Source organism: Macaca mulatta, chromosome 5, assembly GCF_049350105.2.
Source record: "Macaca mulatta isolate MMU2019108-1 chromosome 5, T2T-MMU8v2.0, whole genome shotgun sequence".
Lineage (NCBI taxonomy): Eukaryota > Metazoa > Chordata > Mammalia > Primates > Cercopithecidae > Macaca > Macaca mulatta.
In genome coordinates this window covers 62,380,092-62,400,763 of record NC_133410.1, presented here as the reverse complement: position 1 = coordinate 62,400,763, position 20,672 = coordinate 62,380,092, and the positions used below count along the sequence as shown (strand labels likewise).

At 35.7% G+C, this 20,672-nt stretch overlaps 1 protein-coding gene across 4 annotated transcripts in view; it reads left to right on the top strand.

Moving 5' to 3' along the window:
• The window catches only part of SLC4A4 (solute carrier family 4 member 4), a 430,044-nt gene that overhangs the window by 335,026 nt on the left and 74,346 nt on the right, over positions 1–20,672 (top strand). For all 4 annotated transcript variants that reach the window (XM_078003501.1, XM_078003500.1, XM_015138561.3 and 1 more), the window contains 2 exons: positions 4,598–4,668; positions 15,122–15,313. In XM_078003501.1, coding sequence (XP_077859627.1) covers positions 4,598–4,668; positions 15,122–15,313 — 263 coding nt within the window. The remainder of the gene's footprint in view (positions 1–4,597; positions 4,669–15,121; positions 15,314–20,672) is intronic.

Sequence of the window (20,672 nt, the reverse complement as noted above, 5' to 3'; positions counted from 1 at the left end):
GCAGAATTGATGCTTATCCGAAACTTGAGAGCAGCTACTAACGGTTCAGATTACAATCCTGTTTTACTACACCCCTGGCCTTTATTATCCATCATTCATTTCATGAAGAAAGAGCCTTGACTATCTTTCCTCCTCAGTCTTTACTCCTTGTTTTTATGCAGAAAAGTGTGTTGCAAAAAGACCCTCAAACTCTCGTGACAAGAAGCTGATAAAATTGCATTAAAGAATCTAGCTCAACAAGTTGAAAGCTTCCCTTCTCAACACCATCCAAATAGTATCTGTAATTTCACATATGCTGCTTTTCCTCAAAAGCTCAGACAGATCAGACATTTCAGGTCACGGTTGAGAGTCACATCATCGAACACTGGCAAGTACTATCTCACCTTGAATTCTGTGGCCACATAAATCACCTGATATTGATGGTTAGAAATGCTGCGTAGGAGAAGAAAGAATGCTGAAGGAGGTCTTGCTACCAACTCTGCTTCTGATAAACTGTAACCCTGGGGAAGTAACCTGGCATAGTAAGCTTCAGAGTCTCATCCAATATGAAATGGGTATAAAAGTATACCCATTATGTGCTCTAGAATGTTTTCAAATGAAGAAATACAATATAAGAAAATGTTCTTTCAGCTTTTTAGAACAACATAGTAATACAAACCTAGATTTTCTTAGTAACTATTTACTAATATCTTTCTTTTGAGAATGGATTCATTTGGCTTTATTGTTTAGGCCAAACATCATTTAGCCTATTTTTGTTTTTGTTTTTTTAACTTTCATTTAAGTTTGGGGTACATGTGCAGGTTTGTTCCATAGCTATATGTGTGTCATGGGGGATTGTTTTAAAGATTATTTCATCACCCAAGTATTAAGCCAAGTACCCATTAGTTGTTTTTCCTGATCCTCTTCCTCCTCCCACTCTCCACCATCTAATAGGCCCCAGAGTGTGTTGTTCCCCTCTATGTGTCCATGTGCTCTCATTATTTAGCTCTTGTTCATAAGTGAGAACAGGCAGTATTTGGTTTTCTGTTCCTGCATTAGTTTGCTAAGGATAATGGCCTCCAGTTCCATCCATGTCCCTGCAAAGGGCATGATCTCATTCCTTTTATGGCTGCATAGTATTCCATGGTGTTATGTACCACCTTTTCTTTATCCAGTCTATCATTGATGGGCAGTTAAGTTTATTCTATGTTTTTGCTGTTGGGAATAGTGCTACAGTGAACATGGGTGTACGTGTGTCTTTATAATAGAACAATTTGTATTCCATTGGGTAAATACCCGGTGATGGGATGACTGGGTCAAATGTTATTTCTCTCTAGGTCTTTGAGGAATCGCCACACTGTCTTCCACAATGATTGAATTAATTTATACTCCCACCAACAGTGTATAAGTGTTCCTTTTTCTCTACAATCTCACCAGCATCTGTTTTGTTTTTTTTTTTTTTGACATTTTAGTAATAGCCATTCTGACTTGTGTGAAGAGTATCTCATTGTGGTTTTGATTTGCATTTCTCTAATGATCATTGATGTTGAGCTTTTTTTTTTTCCTATGATTATTGGCTGCATGTATGTCTTCTTTTGAAAAGTGTCTGTTCATGTCCTTAGCCCACTTTTTAATAAGGCTGTTTTTTTTTCTTATAAATTTGTTTAAGTTCATTTTAGATACTGGATATTAGGCCTTTGTCAGATGCATAGTTTGCAAAAATATCCTTCCATACTGTAGGTTGTTTGTTTACTCTGTTGATAGTTTATTTTGCTGTTCAGAAACTCTTTAGTTTAATTAAATTCAATTTGTCAGTTTTTGCTTTTGTTGCAATTGCTTTTGGCATCTTTGTCATGAAATCATTTCCCATGCCTGTGTCCTGAATGGTATTATCTACATTGTCTTCTAGGGTTTTTATAGTCTTGGGTTTTACATTTAAGTATTTAATCCATCTTGAGTTAATTTTTGTATATTGCATAAGGAAGAGGTCCAGTTTCAATTTTCTGCTTATAATCAGCCAGTTATCCCAGTACTATTTATTGATAGGGAATCCTTTCCCCCATTGCTTCTTTTTGTCAGGTTTGTTGAAGATCAGATGGTTGTAGATGTGCAGTCTTATTTCTGGATTCTCTATTCTGATCCATAGGTCTGTGTGTCAGTTTTTGTACCAGTACCATTCTGTTTTTGTTACTAGAGCCAGGTAGTATAGTTTGAAGTTGGCTAACATGATGCCTCCAGCCTTGTTCTTTTTGGCTATTCGGGCTCTTTTTTGGTTTCATATAAATTTTAAAATAGTTTTTTCTACTTACGTGAAGAATCTCAATGGTGGTTAAATAGGAATAACATTGAATATATAAATTACTAGGAGCAGTATAGCCATTTTAACAATATTGATTCTTCTTATCCATGAGCATAGGATGTTTTTCCATTGTTTGTGTCATTTCTGTTTTCTTTAGCAGTGGTTTGTGGTTCTCCTTGTAGAGATTGTTCATCTCCCTGGTTAGCTGTATTCCCTAGGCATTTATTCTTTTTTGTGGCAGTTATGAATGGGAGTTTGTTCCTGATTGTTGTTAATATATAGGAATGCTAGTGATTTTTGCACATTGGTTTTGTATCCTGGGACTTTGCTGAAGTTATTTATCAGCTTAAGAAGCTTTTGGGCTGAGACTGTGGGGTTTTCTAGATATAGGATCATGTTGTCTGCAAACAGGGATAGTTTGACTTCCTCTCTTCCTATTTGAATGCTCTTTATTTCTTTCTCTTGCTTGATTGCCCTGGCCAGGACTTCCAATACTATGTTGAATAGGAGTGGTGAGAGACGGTATCCTTGTCTTGTACAGATTTTCAAGGGGTTTTCAATGCTTCCAGGTTTTGCCCATTCAATCTGATGTTGGCTGTGGGTTTGTCATATATGGCTGTTATTATTTTGAAGTATGTTCCTTCAATACTTAGTTTGTTGAGAGTTTTTTTTTTAACATGAATGGATGTTGAACTTTATCCAAAGCCTTTTCTGCATCTGTTGAGATAATCTTGTATTTTTTTCTTTAGTTCTGCTTATGTGATCAGTCACATTTATTGATTTGCATATGTTGAACCAACCTTGCATCCCAGGGATAAAGCCTACCTGATCATGGTGGATTAGCTTTTTGATGTGCTTCAGCCTATTTTAGTTCCCTCTGTGATCTGTAATGAAACAGAGAGAATAAGAACACAGATAATATGCACATGTACTTCCTTTACTGCTGAAATAGAGAAACTCTGGCAACAGCTAGCTTTAGGTTAACAGTTTTACAATCTAAAGTCTTGAAAGATCAGAGTGAATTCCAAAATTGACCAAAAGTAGGGCTCAAGCTAAATATTTTCTCTCTTTTAGTTTGTTTTTCTTGTTTCTTTTGTTCCCAATTTATCTGCTGTCATTCTCATTTTTAGTCATGAAATGCCCTCTTTTCTAACTTCCTTTATTGACAGTAAACAAATATTTTTGAGTTCCTGTTAAGAGCTACACTGGGTAGGTTTTAGGGAAAAACAGTGAACGAGATAAGCTTCTTCTGTTCCTCCCTTATGGATCTCATATTCTAACATCAGCTATCAAAACCTGCGTGTTTCTTCTTAAAGGTTTATATAGGCAGGACTTGAAGCATGGCAAGCTGAAAAGGCAAGCTAGTGGCTCAGAGGGACTGGAGTAGGGACCAAACAGTAGCTAGCAATTCAGATGTTTAATAAACTGTGGGACCCCAAACAAACAAACGAACAAATAAAAACCCTGATGTGTTGTTTTATATTTCTATAAATTAGGAATATGCTGTAATAGTTTATTTTATAATACCTAAAGCTTCACAAAATAGGAAAAAGGCTTATCTGATAAAGAAAAAATATTTTACTTATAGAATACTTTTTAAATACTATGTTTTAATTTTCAGACACATAAAATTTTAAAAATGGAACAAAAGATTTCCAAGAGGAAGGTTGGTTTAATACATTAGGTTATTCTTCAAGTGCCATCTTAAACCTATAAATGATGCCAAATTGTATGAAAATAATTTTTAAAATTAGATTAAATATTCATCTCCATTATATTTATATTATTTAGTACTTTATTTTGTTTTCACACATGTTAAAAAGATAACCGTTCTCATACACTGTCGAAATTTCCCAAAACTATAAATTATTTAAGTCTTAATTAGTAAAGCTTCAATATGGGAGATTTTCCTGTGCATTCTGAAGCCAGTGATTAACTTAATCAATTATGAACAGCCCTTGTTCCACTAGACAAAATATATTGAGTACCTTGTAGTATCAGGGAAGTTTCATTTATCTTTTTTCTTGAAACCTGAAACAAATTTTAATACCGTCTCTTTGAATTCTTCATCATCATTTCTTATCAGATTAGAGCACAGCAGCTGTGTCCAAAATGTGTCCACAGCAGATGTGTCCAAATCTTTGTTTTATCTACGTGAAAGGTGAACACATTTAAAATAAATAAAAATTCATTGTGCTCTTATGTTGTTATTAAAGACATTTTTACTGCCTAGTCCTGCTTTTAAAATATCTAATTACGTATTTAAGGTCTTTTTCTGTTTTTGTTTTATAGTATAAAATAATTGTCTTTTGCTTACAGCTAATATCTCAATATCTAATGACACCACACTGGCCCCAGAGTATTCGCCAACTATTTCTTCTACTGACATGGTAAGTGACTTACTATTTTAAAATACCTTCACACTGACTGCATATTGTATACTTGTTTATAATACTTATAATATATGATGTCTTCTACCATTCAGCAATTCTGGCATCAACACTTATGTAATAATTATTGACAGTGGAGGGATAGGAAAAAAAAAACACTTTCCTTTGCTCTAGTCAGCACTTTTTTTTTTTTTTTTTTTTTTTTTGCCTTAAAAAAAGCTGAAGCCAATATTTACTTCTATACACGCTTTTTAAAACTTCTTAGGAATTTAACTGCCACATCACGTTAATTGTAACCTCGAAATATTTTCACAAGGGAAAATGTGAGAAGTTGGAAAATGAGAGCACAGTATCCTCTCTCTGTTTCTCGTATGGTTAAGAATTCTTACTAACCAAATGGTGCTGTGTTCTCTTCACTAAGAGTGATTGTAGCAGGACCTTTCCCCTGTCACTTAGAAAGGACTGTGCCTCTGTCACATGATATCCTTTCCCATGGCTTGTAACCAAGGATCTTTAGGAGACTGGAACTAAGCTTTAAAAATGAGCTGTTTTGCATGGAAGGTCACACACTGGAAGGAGGCTTTTGTGTTGGAGAAAAAGGGGAAAGTGCTGTTTCAGACTTCCAATTGTGCGCCTTCTATGCTGAACATGGAATCTTACCAAAGAATATCAATCTTTCAGTTATAAAGACAGAAGCCATAATACCTTGTATTGATAGAGTGCCCATCTCTCAGGAGACCCGGACATTTCTACAGATATTATGTAGTGAGTGCCCTAACATCCCTTTCAAAGATGATGTTTTGTATCTTTCCTGGGCAACTCTCATGTGACCCTCTTTTTTGTTTTTATATTCTGTGGCTCTCTTGATTGCTTTTTTTGCTGTTAAAGTCTTCTCTGGCTTTCCTCAAACCTTACCTCTCTATTTCTTCCATGTTTGATACTGTGTGTGTGAAAAAGTATGTGTATATGTTTTACCCCATGCATACAGAAAGGAGTTCAGCTTTCAGTCTTTCAGCTGGTCAGCCTATTGCCTAAAAGGTCTTGCCTAAATACAGGGAAAACTACCTCCTTCTAGATTTGAAAGAATTTTATTCACAATTCTTCTAGTAAAAATATAATTAATAAACTATAATTTAATAATATATATTTTAATTAAGATATAGTTAATAAAATATAATTAATAAAAACATAAGTTAATTTGTAATAAATATTAATGAAACACTGACTTCCACTGACTTAAAAAAAGAAATTATCTAACTTAATTCTTTTTGTAACTAATCAAGGGAATCATTAAAATTAATGAACTTTTAAGCCCTGTCTTTGGGCAAGTCCTGGCAGAGACTCCAGTAATTGATATGTACTAAAACAAAATGTTACAATAAGGTTCATGAAAAAAATGGAAGTTCTGATTGACTTCTAGTATGACTATGATAGAGACATAGAGGCATAATATCATTTCAACTTAGCTACTATTTATAGAGCACCTACTAGAGACCACATATGTTACACATATTCTCATCATTATAGACCTTAATATGTGCTATCACCATCAACATACACTACCAGGGTTAATTACTTCTATTTTATACATGAGAGAAACTGAAGCTTCAGAGGGTAAATCACCTTTCTTGCTTTAGGTCACATAGCCATGTATTCGTAGAACAAAGATTTAAACTGAAGTCTGGGTGGTTCCTAGACTGGTGCCATTTCTAGAATGCCATGATGCTTCAGTGTACACAAATGGCAATGTTTACCCCTCCAGTTCCTGTAGATGCCCCATATTCCAGGGCAGCAATCCCTTCGTGTGCATCAATTGCGTACCTTAATTAAAATGTGAAAGAAGTTAGGGGAAAAAGTGTGTGTGTGTGTGTGTGTGTGTATGTGGTCATGAAGGCCAACTTTTATCCTTCGTTTATCCTTTTTCATTTATATCAATACCTATATTTATATGTTGTGTATACACACACATGTGCACACACATGGTAAATAACTCAGAAATGAGTTTTAAACAAATATGATTTATTACCATCAATCATAATGATCAATTATTGAGGTACCTACTAGGTGCCAGACTCTTCACAGTAATTGTCTATAATTCTCACAATCACTTGGTGAGTTATTAGATGTTACCTCTATTTTATAGATGAAACAGAGACTTAGAAAAGTTAACTGACCTTCCAAAGACCATATTACAAGTATATGGTAAAAGGAGGATTTGAACTCAGGGTTTTCTGGCTCTAGAATCTGCCTTGTTTCTATTCTTTCAGGGAGCAGCATAGTGTTTCAGGTAGAGGAACTTAAAGATAGTTCTTGTGTCAGACTGCTTGGTTTCAGGTACTGGGCTCAACGACTTAACAGGCTGTGGAACTGTCTCAGTTGCCCATTTGCAACATTGGGATGGTAATAGTACTTATCTCAAAGGTACTGTAAGTGTCAACTTCATAGATAGGCAGAACTTAGCATAGTGGATGGCATGTAGTCATCTCTCAGTCAGTGTTAGGTATTGTTACTGTCCTTTCTAGGTATTATCATTTGATTAGGTCCTGCCGGCTCCATAACTCAGAAGTCTAATGGAGAGAGAAAATTGGGAATGCCATCTTCTGAGAGGCTACTGCGTCCTCTGTCTGCTTGGTCATGCTAGCTGGCTCTCTTATCCTGAACCTTTCCTAGGACACACAGTCATCAGGACTTAATTTTCCTTTTTTCATTTCAGCCATAATTAGATTGTGAGAGAAGGTACAGGAAAAGTGACATGCATCCCCTGGAGCCAGCAAGGCTTGCTCTCACAGGCCCTCAGTGCATCTGTCAGAGGAAGGAAGGTCTTCTCCCTTCAGCTTCACTAGCATGAAGACAGGCTTTCTTTTTCATGGTGGTAGGGATGTGTTTCAGGGGAAAGAGCAGGAGAGAGGGGTATTAGAGTGTTTAGGATTAGAACTCTAGGATAACTATGTCTCAAGATAAAAAGGCAGGTTTTAAAATTTCCATTTATTGTTGGAATGGTGTCTTTATTTCTTCTTGCTTTCTCCAGAATTTCTATCGATTTCTTACTGGGTATATCCCTTCAACTTGCAAACCAGATTCCTTAAAAGATTCCTGTAAACCTTTAAAACTAGCCACAGCTTGTTCACACTGTATCTAGATAATGAGCATTAATACCTGTTGGCTTACAGTTTCCAGCTCTCTGAGTGAGACACCAGATTTCAAAATCGAATGTCAGTTTCTTCTGAGGAGGTGATTGAAAGGATCAGTTAGTATTTTGTTTTTCACATCAGATTCCTTGTTTGTTTGTTTTTTTAATTGAGGCATACTTTAAAATACACAGTTTTGAAGTATTCATTGAAATGAGTTTTGATGGTTATAACCACCATCCATACAAGATACAGAACATTTCCATCATACCAGAAGGTCCCATGGACTGCTGTATTTTTCTTGATACCCCAGTTTTCTTTTTGGGGGCTCTTTCTTTGCCCAAATACTCTGCCCCTCACCTTCAGAAGGCAGATACCTGAGCCCTTTCCAAAGTGGTTGAATGCCTCAGAGAGGTTTCTCTCAGCTCTGCTTCTCTGTCTCCCATCTTAAGAAAGTGGCTTCCTTAAGCTTAAGAGAGGCTCCATGTATCTAAGGCGGAACTCTTTTAGCTTTCCTGTGCAACCTCCAGTCTTACGTGTATTACCCGTGCACTTGGCAAAGACCATGAGAAAGTTTGGTGAGTGGGTGCAGACTTGATCTATGCCTAGGACTCCTGAATTCTGCTCTGTCACCCAAGTCTACATGTAGCCATTAAAAATTCATTAATAGAAAAATTAGTTGGGCATGATGGCCCACACCTGTAGGGTTATAGTGAGCTATATCATGCCACTGCACACCAGACTGAGCAACAGTGAGACTATGTATTAATATCTTAAAAATAAATAAATAATAAAATAAAAAATAATTTTTTAAAAACAATTAAATGTTTGACTTCTTTCCGCATCTTAATGGTGAGTTTTTTAAAACTGTGATTTTTATAGGGTATCTTGCTTCCTTGGTTGTTAGGATGGGAGTGATGGCCTCTTATAATTTTCTATAATCCTAATCACAAGCAAAACAACTAATTCATCTTGATATCTTATAATGGTACAGACAACTGTAACTCAAATGCATGCTGTAGGGGATGAGGTAAGACTTCAGATTACTGCAAATCTGGCTCATCACTTTGGGGGAAAAAGTCTAAATAAGTACATCAACAAGTTAACCTTGAGGCTTTTATTAGTGGTATCACTGTCATTTATATTTTTAAAAGCACATATTTTATCAGTTGGTACTCAAAAGGGGTACAGCAGGTCCTCAGATAACACCGTTTCATTATAACGTTGATGAAAAAAGAGAAATCGATTCTCATGCTACTGCCTGTGTGGAGTTTGCATGTTCTCCTCATGTCTGCATGGGTTTCCACTAGGCACTCTGGTTTCCTTCCACATCCCAAACACATGCATATTAGGTTCACTGGCATGTCTTAATTTCCCGGTCAGACTGAGTGTGGGTGTGTGTGTGAGGGCACCCTGTGATGGGATAGTGTCCTGTCTAGGGATAGTTCCTGCTTTGCACCCTGAGCTGCCGGGATAGGCTCTGGCCACTCACAACCCTGACCTCGAATGATAATAATTACCTTAGTTATTTTTATTAATCTTTCTTAAATGTATGTATAGCTCACATTTATTTTAACATTTAATATTAGAAACGTTTTGATCCTTATTTTGAAGTTTGGTGATGTTTTTGTGACCAGGAATATGCCATAGGGACTTAACTCTTGTTTATAGTGATTAGCCTATGGTAAAATTGGTGCAGTTAAACATCATTTTGCTTCAAGTTGCAGTTTCCATGAAACTATTGATGACTTTGAGGATCTACTGTAATACAGAACCTTTAATTATTATTTTTATTATTATTACTTATTATACTACCCAGAGATACTGTTAATCATGGGACTAAGAACCTTCATGATGATTCTAGGAATTAACATTCATTTAATGGAAATGAAATGTCATATTAATCTTCCTGTGCAAAGCATCCTTGTGATTTTCTCCCACCGAGAAAGTCAAGTGTAAAAACCATTCTGTCCTTAAATCTCCTTGAAGATTACATGTTCCTACTTTTAAAAGTATTATGGAAAATTTTAAATATGCACTAAAATAGAATAATGCAGTAAAGCCTCATATACACATCACCTAGTCTCGATGGCTTTGAACATTTTGTTCATCCTGTCTCATATATCCCCCACTTTTTCCTTTAGGGAGGATGCTGTGGTCTTTTAAATTTTAAAATAAATCCTTTAGTATGCACTCTTTAAGAATTGTGAGCAGATCCACTTAGTATAACAGGATAATTCACTTGAAAAAGATATTTCAAAAAATAGATTGAAATCCCTTTTCATGAGATTTACTGCAGTTAAGATCCTCAGCAACTTGATCTCATTTTCTTTAAACCTTTTCCCCCAGTACTCATTTACCTAAACAATCTGCTTAACACATCTGGTCTATTCACTGTTAGATCCTCCACAAAGGTGAGAATTCAGTAAGTCTTTAAAACGGAATGAAGCATTATATGTCCCCATATCAGCATCTTTGCTTATGATGTCTCTCTCTCTCTCTAATACTTTATCTCTTTTTTTGCTGCCAATGCAGAAAGAAATACACATCTAAAGTTTGTCACTTTTATTCCCTTTTGTTACAGTTTCGCTGTCCTTCTACTGTTACTCCTGCTGCCTTTTGAATATGAGAGTTCTGCAAAAACCCTTTTAGGGCTTAGTTTAAGTTTTGTTTTGTTTTTTTCTGTACTCAAGATGATTATTCCCTCTTCTGATCATCTGATCTTCATACCGCTCATTTAGAGACTTTCCTTTACTGGCTTATATTATTAGTTAATATTTAAGTTAAATGCTTTATTTCTCTAGGGAAAGTTTTAAAAGTTGCTGTTTTATTTCTCTGTATCGGTTACATTAGTTCTTTCATGCACTTAGGTCCCAGTGTATTTTCTGTTTTCTTGTGGCCACATTTTTCTATTTTCTAGATGTGACTGTTACTCAAAATATTCTATATCTCATTGAAATAGTGTTGCCATATTTAGCAAACAAAAATAAAGCGTGCCCAGTTACAGATGAATTTTAAATAAATATTGAATAATTTTTAGTATAAATATGTCCTAAATGTTACATATGAAGCACTTATACTGAAAATACTATTTGTTGTTTACCTGAAATTCAAATGTAACTGGGCATCCTACATTTTACCCAGCAACTCTGAATTGAAAGTTTATTTTAATTTAATTTTGTCCTCCAGATAAAAAGAGTAGATAAATTGGTAGATATCTTCCTTGAACATGTCATATATTCCAGATGTGATGAGAGATTTCATTTGTTCAATCAACAGTGATTTCTTCGGTACCTAATGTATACCAAATGGAATTCTGCTAGTGTCTTGCTCTTTTCTTTTCTTTTCTTTTCTTTTTTTTTCTTTTCTTTTCTTTTCTTTTCTTTTTTTTTCTTATTGATGCACAGTCCCTTTGGTCCTCAGGCACTATACCTTTATGATGTTTAGCTTTTATCCATCCTCAGTCCAAACAGTTACTAAGTCCTGGTTCATTTCTGTCTCTCTCTCTCTCTCTGCTTTCTCCGCTCTTGCATTTCCCATCAATCTCTTTTCCTTTTCATCCCCATAACCAGATTATTTCTCATCCACTACAAACACCTCAAAAGTTTTTGCCAACCCCAAAGAACTTGTCTTAACCTTGCTATTTGCATATTCTAACCTATTCTTTTGTTACTGTATAATTCTTGAAAAAATAGTCTGTAATTGCTGTTGCAATTTTTTCACTCCCACACATTTCTCAGCTTATTGTACTTCTTTTACCCATCACTCTGATGACTTTTTCATAGTGTTTTGTGGTATCTTCACTTCCATTGTGGATACCCTAGATGTTTGACTCTCTTTTTTTCCTGCACATTTTTCCCTTGTAGTTTTATTGTCTTACTACTACAATGATCAGCTCTTTCCTGATGACTCCTAAGTAGATGTCTCTAAACTTGACATCTCTCCTAGATTCAGGTCTCAGACCCATTAGATATTTCTCTGAATATGTTCAAACTTACAACAGTGATTAGTGAGGAAGCTACAATATAATTGTAACAAAACATTACAAGCATCATAAGGAAAACAGATAATGTGCTAAAAGAATCCTAACAGCCAGAAAGGACTTCTGAGATTATGTTCCCATTTGTCTTGTTCTTTGTTTTCTTCAGAGACAGGATCTTGCTCTGCTGCCCAGGCTGGCATATAGCAGCACAATCATAGCTCACTGTAACATCAAACTCCTGGGCTCATGTGATCCTCCTGCTTCAGTCTCCAGAGTAGCTAGGACCACAGGCATGCACCACTGAGCCTGGCTAATTACAAAAAAAAAAAAAAAATTAATGGAGATGAGGTCTTGCTATGTTGCCCAGGCTAGTCTCAAATTCCTGGTTTCAAGTGATCCTCCTGCCTTGAGCCCCCTAAATGCTGGGATTACAGATGTGAGCCACCATGCCAGAACTGTCTTGTTCTTAAAGTTCTGATTTAACCATTTAAACAGTATGTATAGACTTTTGCATAGGAAATAAAGATCAAAACCATAGAGATGTGGGAATCACTTGTAAGGGCTAGAAGGCAGTAGCAGTGAGATGAGTTAAGGATCTCTTGCATTAAGACCAGAGGAGACAATAGTGGCTTGAACATCGGGGGTAGCAGTGGACATAGGTAAGTTTGTTTGTGAAATGGACCCTGCCTGAAGTTTTATGGAATTAGCCTTCACTGACATCGGCTTGTATGGAATAATAACATTGAAATAATATGATAATATAGATGTATTTTCAGTGATATCTAAATAGAATTGTTTATTAGCTAGAGTTTAAGCTTTATGGGAGTAGAAAACTTTGTATTCTGAAATGCCAGATATGCTGAGATATATGCATGCCACCTACCGTTTTTATACTGAAGTCCTTAATGAAAGGTGGTATTTGGAGACTCAGGTTTCTGGATAATGATACAAAGAATCATTTGAGGCTTACAAAATACTGATCATTTGGCATTTTAAGTTGCTGTAAGCAAGAAAATATGTCTGTCATTTCATGTACATCTGTGTAGTCTTCACCTCAACCTGAATCTGTGTAAGAAAATCAATAGAACTTCCTGGCAGGATTGCTTTAATGCAACTTATCTGTGGGCAACTCTAGTTATAGAGAAGAATTCTGCTGGTATTAAAGTGCTGAAGTAAAATTATGTTAAATTTTTGCTGACTTTAAAACAAAGAAACCTGTTACCTATTATGACTTCTAAACTTTAAATATATGGTGCTATAAACACCCCTATGCAGAAATCTCGAAAGCAAAATAAGATATGATTAATCACCTTTCAGAAGCAAAGTTTGATAAAAGCAAGAATGCAGTTCAGCTGTTTACAAGTTGAAGCTTCTATAGGAAAAATATTTCAGGGAAAGATATATATTTTGTTTTTTATTGACTTCTGTAAGCACTTTACCTTTTGAGCTCTATAAAAAATTTAACTCTTTCTGGCCAGAGATTCTTCCTTTATGACTATATTACCCATATCATGAGAATTCATTGAATAGTAAAAGACACTGATGATGTGTTTGGTGTGAAGTAGAACTCTTGTCTGCAAAGGACAGGAGAAATTTATCTTTACACGTTTATTTGCAAGGTGTTTTCAAATAACTCTTCTGATAGCATATGATATATCCATTAGCCCTGGACCTAAGAGGAATAAGTTACGGGTATTTAGAATGTTTCTAAGCTGAGACACCCAGTCCCTTCCACTCAACCACATTGACATTCATTTAGATAGGTATGATTTTGAAAATCTCTCCTCAGGAAAGAGCCAGATTGTCACAGTATGCAAGAAAGTGTTTTGTATAGCAAAAGAAACTTAGTTAAAGGGTATTTAAGAAGATTCAAATATCAGTATAAGGGAGATCTGTGCAGAAACTTTATTAAGCAAGGGGATGAGCAACCAGGAGACTGCTCATCACATAAAATGTTCAGGCAGAGAATGAATGTTCATCTTTCAGGACTATTGAATACTAAGGATGAGAAATCTGATGAAATCATTCAAGTTTCCTCCAAACCCTGATATTTTAGAAAAAGTTTCTTAGGCTTAGAGGCCATTAACTTTTGGTTGACTAATAATTCAAGTAAGTCGGCTGTTATAGAAGCAGATTCAGATATAGGGATTTTGGGTACATGTGACTTTGTTGAGACAGTGGTCTCGATAAAAACAGATTGAGAGGAACAATATAAGACAGGGAAGGAGTTAAACAAGAATGTGGTTTCAGCTGAGTTTCGCTTCAGCCTGATCGCATGGGAGCTCTGGAGCATAAATTGTGCATAGGGTTGCTCTCACCTGGAGACAAAGAGAGTCTAGTTTTAAACCCTGGTTAGTATTGGTCAGTAATCGGCTATGAGAAGGCACTACACTGCAGGTGAGGTGGCTCTGAAATGGCTAATGGCAGTTCTCTAGAGAAGAAGACAGCTATGAATTAAGAGCAGCTAGTACTGAGCGCAGCTGGGGGATGGGTGTGCTGGCCCTATCTACTATACTAGCCAAAGGATTCTCCTATGTATTAGAAACAAAAATAGAAACAGAAGTGAGTTGCTAGAGGGAAGCACAGCACTGACTCTGCAACAGCCATTCATGAAAACTGACCATATGTTTGAGGCCATGTAACACGGAGATGAATATTCCATACACAACTACATAGCCTTAAAGGCATCACAGCACATACCAAGAACAGGTGCTCATAATGCTGACCTAGAGTCAAGAAGAAAAAAAATCTATACTTTATTAGAATATGCAATTGAAAAAGCAGGGACCATCCACATTTTTGTAGTTTAATTGCTTAAATCACCAGTCCCTAGTTATTTAGAAAAGAAACGGAGTAGTTGGGAAAGTGCTCAGTGAGTAGTTAACGTATTAAAACTTTTAGAGCGTTAACCATAGGGCCATCAGGTAGACACATAAAAAGCTGTGCCTTACAAAGGTAAGTACTTTTTGAAAAAGAAAAGTGTTTTAGAGAGTCTTACATTTTGAGACTTAGAATATTAATGTGTCTCAGTTTACTCTCAGGAAGGCATGCAGGAAAGAAGTACTTTGTGGTTTCTGTTGAACAAGTGGGCGATTTTAAGGCTGTTGCCCAAACTAGGTAACAAATTGCATTATTCTCATTGTATTTTCAATAATTGCCACCCTCTTGGCCCATCTTATCTGTTATTCCATGAGCAACTCATCAAGTTTCACCCTCCAGTGCCTATTTTCAGACTGTTTTCTAGAAACTTTTAGTATAATTCCTATATAGCTCATCAGGTATCAAAGGCTGCTTTTTATATGTCATTGTTCTCTAGAAAAATTTTAATGTTTTTCTTCTTCAGTACCATAATACTACCTTTGACTGGGCATTTTTGTCGAAGAAGGAGTGTTTGAAACATGGAGGAAACCTCGTGGGGAACAACTGTAATTTTGTTCCTGATATTACACTCATGTCTTTTATCCTCTTCTTGGGAACCTACACCTCTTCCATGGCTCTGAAAAAATTCAAAACTAGTCCTTATTTTCCAACCACAGTAAGTACCTGAGCTTTAAATCATTTTCATTGGATTTACACTGTATCAACAATAATACAACTTTGCAAGGTTAAAAAGGCACCTATAATTCAACGTGTCCAATATAATTTTGTGCATTTTAAAAATTACACTTCAATTTTTGTTCATGTGCATACTTATTAACATAAGTCTAGTCAAGCTTTAGAAAACCTTCCAAGGACTTGCTCACATAATTCTGTCATATATCTCTCATAATTCTGAATGTGATGAAAGGAAAAAAAATGAGACGAATTATATCTAAAAATGCATGAGTGAAGAAAATACCTTTTACATTCATAGTGTTTAAGTACATAATCAAAAACTCTTCATGTTTATCAGGAATTTCCATGTTGTAGAATTTCTTCAGCAGCTGTACATTTGAGTATTTTAGTACTTGAATTATGGGTTGTGAGAGTAAACTTAAATTGTGTTGTTACACAAGTATTGGTATAAGATATGACTGTCATATGAGCCAAACTTTCCTTTCTGTAATGATGAATGCCATAGTACAGAGAAACAGATAATTAAACTGGGTTATGCAAACATCCTGTCTCCCATTAAAATGCCTGAGTGAGCTTAGTCAAAACTGTGGGTTCATGGAAATACTACAAGAAAAGACTAACATTTAGTTAATGGCATTTTGGTTTTTTGCTTGCAGAATCAAACTAAGATAATCCTTTGCTTTACAGTTCAGTTCTCAGTGTTTAGGACGTCAGTGTTTCTTAGGCAATCTTGATTACACCTGATTTATATCAGTGACTTGCTCTGTACAGCTGACATCTCATGAAATAACTCTTCCTGCATTATGTGTAAAAGGAATAGAAGCATTTTAAAATATGAGATGCACTTGATGAAATTCTTTTTTCCAGTTCCTAGGAAATGAAAATATATTTACTTTTTTTTTTTTAAATTTATTTATTATTATTATACTTTAAGTTGTAGGGTACATGTGCATAACATGCAGGTTTGTTACATATGTATACTTGTGCCATGTTGGTGTGCTGCACCCATCAACTCGTCATTTACATCAGGTATAACTCCCAATGCAATCCCTCCCCCCTCCCCCCTCCCCATGATAGGCCCCTGTGTGTGATGTTCCCCTTCCTGAGTCCAAATGATCTCATTGTTCAGTTCCCACCTATGAGTGAGAACATGCGGTGTTTGGTTTTCTGTTCTTGTGATAGTTTGCTAAGAATGATGGTTTCCAGCTGCATCCATGTCCCTACAAAGGACACAAACTCATCCTTTTTGATGGCTGCATAGTATTCCATGGTGTATATGTGCCACATTTTCTTAATCCAATCTGTCACTGATGGACATTTGGGTTGATTCCAAGTCTTTGCTATTGTGAATAAAGAAGACATTCATACAGCCAACAGACACATGAAAAAATGCTCATCATCACTGGCCATCAGAGAAATGCAAATCAAAACCACAATGAGATACCATCTCACACCAGTTAGAATGGCGATCATTAAAAAGTCAGGAAACAACAGGTGCTGGAGAGGATGTGGAGAAATAGGAACACTTTTATACTGCTGGTGGGACTGTAAACTAGTTCAACCATTGTGGAAAACAGTATGGCGATTCTTCAAGGATCTAGAACTAGATGTATCATACGACCCAGCCATCCCATTACTGGGTATATACCCAAAGGATTATAAATTATGCTGCTATAAAGACACATGCACACGTATGTTTATTGCAGCACTATTGAAAATATATTTACTTTCACCTAGAAAATTTTTGACTCTCTGATTCTTCTTACAAAATTGAAAGTAAATGGAAGGGTTGATAATGAAATGTCTAGAAGTAGATAACCCAAGGAATGAAAAATTTCCACAAAGTGAAATGTAGGAAGAAGCATTCAACATAGTCTGCTTAATATGGGCATTACAAGCTGGTGATCCACAGGCAGAAAGAATTCAACGCACAGCCATTCTTTGTTTAGCCCACAGTGTGTGTACATACCTGCGCTCTCTCTCTCTCTCTGCCACTCTCTCTTACTTAAGGCTTTTGGTAGAATCTGTGCTTTGCAAATAGTTACTATTTTCCCAACTCTTTATTGTTTAAGAATTGGCTATTTCACACATTCAGATTAACTGCCTGTTCTTAAAGACACTGGGAAATGTGCTTTCTTGATACACCTCTTCAATTGTATGAGTTTTGTGTAGAACAGATTCCTGGGTAAAAGTCTTTGAGAATAATTTTTTTTTCTCTTGAGGTTTTTCCTTCTTAATTACTAATTTATTGGCATCTTGGGTTTTGTTTGTTTATATTTTTGGCTTATACTTTGTAAATCATCACCACCTGCCAAAGTCTGATATAATTTAAGTATAGTGAGTGGAAAAGTGAAAAATTTGTGAAGCACTTATAAGTCATAATTGGCAAAATAAACTGGTTTCCACCTTGAGATGAATGGAGATCCTTTTCCTAAGTTTTAAAATCTTAATTGATCAACAATAATGTAAACTATATATTTCTGGAGTACAATGTGACATATGTATATGTTGTGGAATGATTAAAGCAAGCTAATTAACATATCCATAACCTCACATACTTATCACTTTTGTGATGAGAACATTTTAAACCTACTCTTTTAGCAAGTTTAAAATATACAACACATTATTATTAGCTATAGTCATTATGCTGTGCAGTGGATCTCAAAGACTTATTCCTCTTGTCTGATACTTTGTACCCTTTGACCAATATCCTCCCATTCCCTGCCTCCAGTAGGCACCATTCTACTATCTACTTATATGAGTTTGATATTTTAGGTTTCACATGTCAGTGAGATCACATTTGTTTGTCATCCTGTTCTTGGCTAATTTCCCTTCACATAAGGTCCTCCAGGTTTATCCAAATTATTGCTAATGACAGAATTTCCTTTGTTTTAAGGCTGGATAGTATTCCATTGTTTATGTGTGCCACATTTTCTTTATTCATCTGTTGATGAACACTTAGGTTGATTCCATATCTTGGCTATTGTGAATAATGCTACAAAGTACATGAGAGTATTTATATCTCTTTGAGATCATAATTTCATTTCTTTTGGATATATACACAGAAGTAGTGTTGCTGGATCCTACAGTAGTTCTGGTTTTTATTTTTGGGGGAAAGTTCTATAATGTTTTCTGCAATGACTGTTCTAATTTTCATGTCCACCAACAGTGTACAAGGGTTACCTTTTCTCCACAAAATCACCAACACTTACCTTTTGTCTTTTTGATAATAACCATCCCAACAGGTGTGAGGTCATATCTCATTGTGGATTTAATTTGTAGTTCCTTGATACTTCATGATGTTGAGCATTTTTTCATATTTTTTTGGCCATTTATGTGTCGTCTTTTGTAAAAACATCTATTCAGGTCCTCTGTCTATTTATTAGGTGAGTTTTTTGTTTTCTTATTATGGAGTTGTTTGAGTTCCTTATATATTTTGGTTATTAACCCCTTATTGGATGTATGGTTTGCAAATATATTCTCCCATTCCACAGATTCTCTCTTCAGTCTGTTGATTATTTTCTTCGCTGTTCAGTTTTAGTTTGATGCAATCCTGTTTGTCTCTGTTTGCTTTTGTTGTCAAAAAATAACCTTATGTTGAGTGTAATGTTAGGTTATTTGATGTTAACAATAATCTTTGCCCAGACTAATGTCATGGAGCTTTTCCTTTAAGTTTTCTTTTAATAGTTTTACAGTTTCAGGTCTTATATTTAAGTCTTTAATCCCTGGCTATTTTCTTTTTTTTGTATTTTTAGTAGAGATGGGGTTTCACCATCTTGGCCAGGCTGGTCTTGAACTCCTGACCTTGTGATCCACTCACCTTGGCCTCCCAAAGTGCAGGGATTACAGGTGTGAGTCATCCTGCCTGGCCTTAATCCATTTTGAACTGATTGTTGTATATGGTATGAGATGAAGGTCTAATTTCATTCTTCTGCATTTGGATATCTAGTTCTCCTAGCAACATTTATTGAAGAGACAGCTGTTACCCCATTGTGTGTTCTTGGCATCTTTGTTGAAAATCAGTTGGCCACAAATGCATGGATTTATTCCTAGACTCTATTCTATCCCATTGGTCTACATGTCTGTTTTTCTACCACTACCATGCTGTTTTGATTGCTGGAGTTTTGTAGTAGATTTTGAAATAAGGTACTGTGATACTTCCAGCTTTCTTCTTTTTGCTCAAGATTGGTTTGGCTATTTGGGGTCTTTTGTGATTTGATACAAATTTTAGGATTACTTTTTCTATTTCTGTAAAACATATCATTGGAATTTGGATAGGGTTTGCTTTGAATCAGTAGATTGCTTTGGTAGTATGGACTTTTTAATAATACCAATTCTTCAAATTCATGAATACAGGATATCTTTCCATTTACTCCTGTCTTCTTCAATATCTTTCATCAATTCTTTATAATTTTCAAAGCATAGCACATTCACCTCCCTGGTTAAATTTATTCTTAAGTATTTTATTCTTTTGTAGCTATTGTAAGTGGGATTGTGATTTTTTTTTTCAGATAGATTGTTGTTGGTCCATAGAAACACTGCTGAATTGTATGTTGATTTTATATTCTGCAACTTTACTGAATTTTTTTATTACTTCTAAAATATTTTTTGGTGGAGTCTTTATGTAAGATCATATTGTCTGCTAACAGAGACAATTTAACTTCTTCTTTCCTTCCTTTCATAGGTTGTATGTGTCTAGGAATTTACCCATTTCTTCTTGGTTATTTAGTTTGTTGTTGTGTTCATAAATATCTCTTAGAGTTTTTTTTTTTATTTCCTTGTTATCAGGTGTAATGTCTCTTTTTAATCACTGACTTTATTTATTTCAGTCTTCTTTTTTTTTAGCCTAGCTATTGGGTTGTTGGTTTTGCTTATCATTATTTATTTATTTATATTTTTAATTTAATTAATTAATTAATTAATTATTTTGTGTGTGTGTTTGAGATGGAGTCTCTCTCTGTCACCCAGGCTGGAGCACAGTGGCACCATCTCAGCTCACTGCAACCTCTGCCTCCCAGGTTCAAATGATTCTCCTGCCTCAGTCTCCCAGGTAGCTGGGACTACAGGGGCATGCCACCACACCTGGCTAATTTTTTGTATTTTTAGTAATGATGGGGTTTTACCATATTAGCCAGATGGTCTCGATCTCCTGACCTCGTGTTGCCCCCGCCTTGGCCTCTCAAAGTGCTGGGATTACAGGCGTGAGCCACCACGCCCAGTCTATTTTATTTTATTTTTCAGATGGAGTCTTGCTCTGTTGCCCAGGCTAGAGAGCAGTGGTGCCATCTCAGCTCACTGTAACCTCAGCCTCCTGGGTTCAAGGGATTCTCGTGCCTCAG